At 45.7% G+C, this 4434-nt stretch overlaps 1 protein-coding gene across 1 annotated transcript; it reads right to left on the reverse strand.

The window, feature by feature from the left end:
• Positions 1-720: 720 nt before the first annotated feature.
• On the reverse strand, positions 721-4145 carry LOC125544681 (indole-3-pyruvate monooxygenase YUCCA2-like). Its single transcript, XM_048708429.1, has 4 exons — positions 3065-4145; positions 1649-1897; positions 1404-1526; positions 721-1234 (listed from the first exon to the last, which is right to left on the reverse strand). The coding sequence occupies exons 1-4, from the start codon at positions 3821-3823 to the stop codon at positions 1052-1054; spliced, it is 1314 nt and encodes a 437-aa protein (XP_048564386.1). The 5' UTR covers positions 3824-4145; the 3' UTR covers positions 721-1051.
• Between the last annotated feature and the right edge of the window lie 289 nt (positions 4146-4434).

A 4434-nucleotide genomic window follows, 5' to 3' on the forward strand; every position in this document is an offset into this window, starting at 1 on the left:
TGGTTGGCAGGAGGAGCGGCGTTCTAACCGCGTCAGATGCGTCTGGTAAGAGATGTCAAGTCATACCTGACCGACAGGTGCTACGCTGTGTCATGCCTAGTCGGCAGGTGCTACGCACGACAGATCTTTCAGAGTGTCCGCGTCGGGATGGACGAGCGCAGAGCGGTGGAGCTGTCTGGCGTCATGGTGACGTCGACGGTAGCTAGACCGTGCAAGGTAGATGCAATAGTACAGATCTGAAGATGGTTTGGTGGCAGGTGGCTGCGGCGGCCTCATACCCGGCAGGCGTCCTGGTTGAGGAGTGAGCCGGACTGGTAGGTACCCCATACCCGGCAGGCGTCCTGGTTGGGACCTCAGGTCTTAGATGTTTAGGTTTGGCTGCGATGTCTGTTTGGTATTATGCCCAGACTATCAGCGCCCCTTCATCGATTGGATAGGTGTAGCGACAGTTGTTGCTGAGAAAGTGGCTTTAGTCTTGCTGTTGTATGTCTTTATAAGGTCATGTGAGAATAATTAATAAAGTGGCCGTATGCATCGCCCAGATGCAGAGGCCGGGGGTCATCCTCCTTTTCTAAAAAAAAAAATCATGGAATTAATTTTCACATTGTGTATCTTTAGTATTGTAGATACTGACATTTTTAAATATAAATTTGCTCAAACTTTATGAAGTTTGACTTAAGCAAATCTAATATACAGTGAAAAGAAACGGAAAGAGACGTATAGGGAAAACCAATCTAGATTCATTGATCAGTCGAGGCCAAACAGAGCCCGATTGTCAAAACATGATATTACCCCACCGAGGATGATACAGAGCAGCCTATATATAGGATGGTTAGTCATCAAAACCAAAATAACACAAAAAAAATCGACAAATACAATACTCTATACAAGCACTACCAAGGCAAGCAACACACCATGGCCGCTTCAACCACATGGCTGGAGTCGGCAAACATGGTATCATTCTCGCCAAACCTACACATATATTCACAAACTCAAGATCGGTCCATGGCACGCCTCCAACTGTCACCATGGCAAACAACAGCGACCGGAGCTAGAGCTTCCCTTCAGCACTCAACTGCTGCTCGATGTCGTGAGCTATCCTCCTCGCATCGACTGAGGTTCCCATCAGGCCACGCCGGGTGAGTCCGACCGAGTAGAGCCCCCTCTCACCCTTCCATCCGTTTGGAAATGCTTTTCTTGGCAATCCATCTTTGTCCGAAAACAACTCCCGGTCCTGCCCATTTCAGAACAAAAAATAAGATTCAGAGAAGAGCACGCAAATGCCCATTTCAGAATAAAACTGACATATGACAGACAGCTACGGTCAACACACACAGGTTTCATTAAAAAAACCATCCAACTGTCATTTTAATTCGTTTTGCCACTGTGAAAATGTAATGCACCTTCAACCAGAAGGGGACGTTGCTCTTGTAGCCAGTGGCAAGCACAATTGCATCAAAGTCCTCCGACCGTGTATCCAAAAATTCTACCTGTCGTCCTGATATTTTCTTGATGCCCGGATACACCTGCATAGCTCAACCAATGAAGAAATTGCAGCTCAGTACTCAGATTAAGGCAGAGACAGGTGGATAGACTCTCTCAACAATCACTTTAGTGTTGCTTTGTACTTCAGTGATATGGAACAGACCTTGATATCACCAGACCTAATCTTTGCAAATGTGCCAACATCAAGAACTGGGGTCTTCCCTGAGAGTGACTTGAGCTCGAGGGGACCGACGGTAGGCCGCTTTAGCCCAAGCCGAGCAGTATCCCCAAGCATGGTCCGTGCTACGAGCAGTAGAATCCGGTCCACCACGTGTACTGGGAACCACTTGAGCAACCACATTGACAGCCCAAAGGTAGACTGACCCAGCATCTCCCTGGGCAAGATGTGTACCTGCCAATGATGAACAAAATCTTAGCTAGCCCTCACAAAAAGGAACTGCAACATTTGGACTTAATGATTGGATCATAAAATTAATCGGCACAAATTTCTCTTTTCTGAAGTCTGCTTTCTGCAGGCTACAAGAAGCAACACGACCAATTTGGTCCCTGGACCAAACTTATTCCCTTGTCTCCAACATAGTATAGTAAGAAAACCCTGGCTTGCATTTTTTTGGAAGGGATGCTTGCTTTTCTTAATCTCACTAAGCTCTTTCAAAGCTGAAAGAGCTGTGAGAAAGGAATGCACCTAGTCATGAAAGGTAGGTTCTCAAGTCATTTTGTTAATGTTTCTTTCTAAGTGACAGACTTATGCTATGCTCTCGTGGTGGTGATGGGGACCCATGGCTAACATGTGCAAATCATAGTTTTCCTGTGAAGCATAAACGAGAAAGCTCTTTGCACTATAATTGGGGCAAGAAAACTATTAGCAGGCAACTAATCAAGGAAAAGAACATGGAGATGAAAGACGCAGCTGTGGCCAAACTATATGCAGGTACAGACGCGTGGGAATGAGTCACGAGAAATAAATAATTTAAAGACTAATAGGCAGCAATTGAGAAGCCTTTTGTTCCAAGAATCTCCACCTTTCCTCAAGTGGCAGCTTGCTCTTAACCCTGAACTTTGCACAACAAAGCCAACTTTGCTGCAGGTGCGAGAACAAATTTGGCCTTGAAAAAAAAACTGATTTTGATGTGCACTGCACTAATGATTTCAGATATTATGCCTCCCTTAAGTTGATAAGCTAGAGCCTAGAGATAAGCATGCTTGAGCCGTTGGTACAGACGAGACTAGCACCTCCTTAACAAGTATAACCTAAATATATTAACCAGGGGACACCTTCTCCTGCCACTAGTCTAGGTTTGCCAGGTCAACATATACTCCCTTCGTTCACAAATATAAGATGTTTTGGATATTTCAATGCGGACTACGTACAGACTGAAATGAGTGAACGAACACACTAAAACGTGTTTATATGCATCTGATTCAGAAAAAAGTTAGAACATCTTATATTTGTGAATGGAGGGAGTATTATATAAGTAATAAAAAGAGTTCACGGTACAATGACTGAATAACATTATCAAAACAATAATGATAAGAGGAGTAGAAGAAAGTCACTTACAGTGTCTCTTACTACAATATGGGGCTGTGCATTGTGATCGCAGAGATCTAGGCAGACCTCCATGCCAGAGTTGCCACACCCAACAACAAGAACACGCTTCCCTGCAAATGCACGGCCAGTTTTGTATGCACTGGTGTGCACAACCGTTCCCTTGAACTCTTTTAGTCCGTCGATCTCTGGCTGCACAACCTCAGCGTTCTCACCAGTCGCCACAACCAACCACCGAGATATATATTCCACCTCCTCCTCCATTTTGCCTGTAAGTTGTGATCTCACCCGCCATAACAGAAGCTTCTCGTCATACTCAGCACAAACCACCGCATGGTTGTAGCTGGGACAGATGCCGAACCGCGCAGCATACTTCTCCAAGTACGCTACAAACTTCTCCTTTGAGGGATAAATAGGGTAATCAGCAGGGAAAGGCATGAGAGGAAGCTCACAGAACTGCCGTGGAAGATGAAGGCTCAGACGATCATATGTTTTGAGTTGCCACAGAGAAGCTATGCAGTTGGAGCGTTCAAGGATGAGGCTGTCGACACCCTTCTCCTTGAGACATGCAGCAACGGCAAGCCCTGATGGTCCTGCACCCACGATAATAGGACCGGGAACCCAGGTACATCGCTCAAAGCGAGTAACAGCAGCACCTTTGCTCCTCTCCCTGCAGAATTCTTCAACAGGCTGGCGGCAGTTTTGGCTGATGCGGGGTTGGAAGATAGGATCATGGACTCTCTTGCCCTCACTTTCACTCCAGTGATCCATGCACGTAGTAGGCTTCTAATGGTGTTTCCTTGATCTAGCTAGTAGTATGCGGCTGTGTTTGCTTCGATCTCAACTCTGTCAAACATGAATGCATGCACCAGAGAAAAGATGAAGAGTAGGTATGTTGTATCTCACGAAGAGTTGGTGCAGATGGGAATGGAAGGCAAGAATCCTTGTTATTTGAGAGAATTGGACCCCTCTTTGCTAGACAAGTTGAAGAGGAGGAAAAAGGATGAAACGAAGTAGAGGGGAAGTTCTGAGGGTGGCTGTCTACTATATATATAGTTCTGTGTCCAGCTTTAGATGCATGCCCTAGCTTAGTTCTCTTGCCCCGTATACCCCCCACCCCCCCTCCCTCCCCATGTAAGAACTCATGATTTTGAACGAGATCAACTACGGCCACTGAAAGGTAATATAGAAAGTAACCTGAACACTCAGCGGACGTGTGGCAAGATCAGAATAAAAGAGAGCATGCATGAGACATCGGAACCTATTAGTAGTGGCATAGTTTAATCACTGAACTGTGCATGACGCGTAATCCGCATGGAGCACGTCGATCATGATGAGCTGACACTTTTTTTCATGACATGAGGAATTAAGTACATTGTTGC

The sequence above is a fragment of the Triticum urartu genome, chromosome 3, assembly GCF_003073215.2.
Source record: "Triticum urartu cultivar G1812 chromosome 3, Tu2.1, whole genome shotgun sequence".
Lineage (NCBI taxonomy): Eukaryota > Viridiplantae > Streptophyta > Magnoliopsida > Poales > Poaceae > Triticum > Triticum urartu.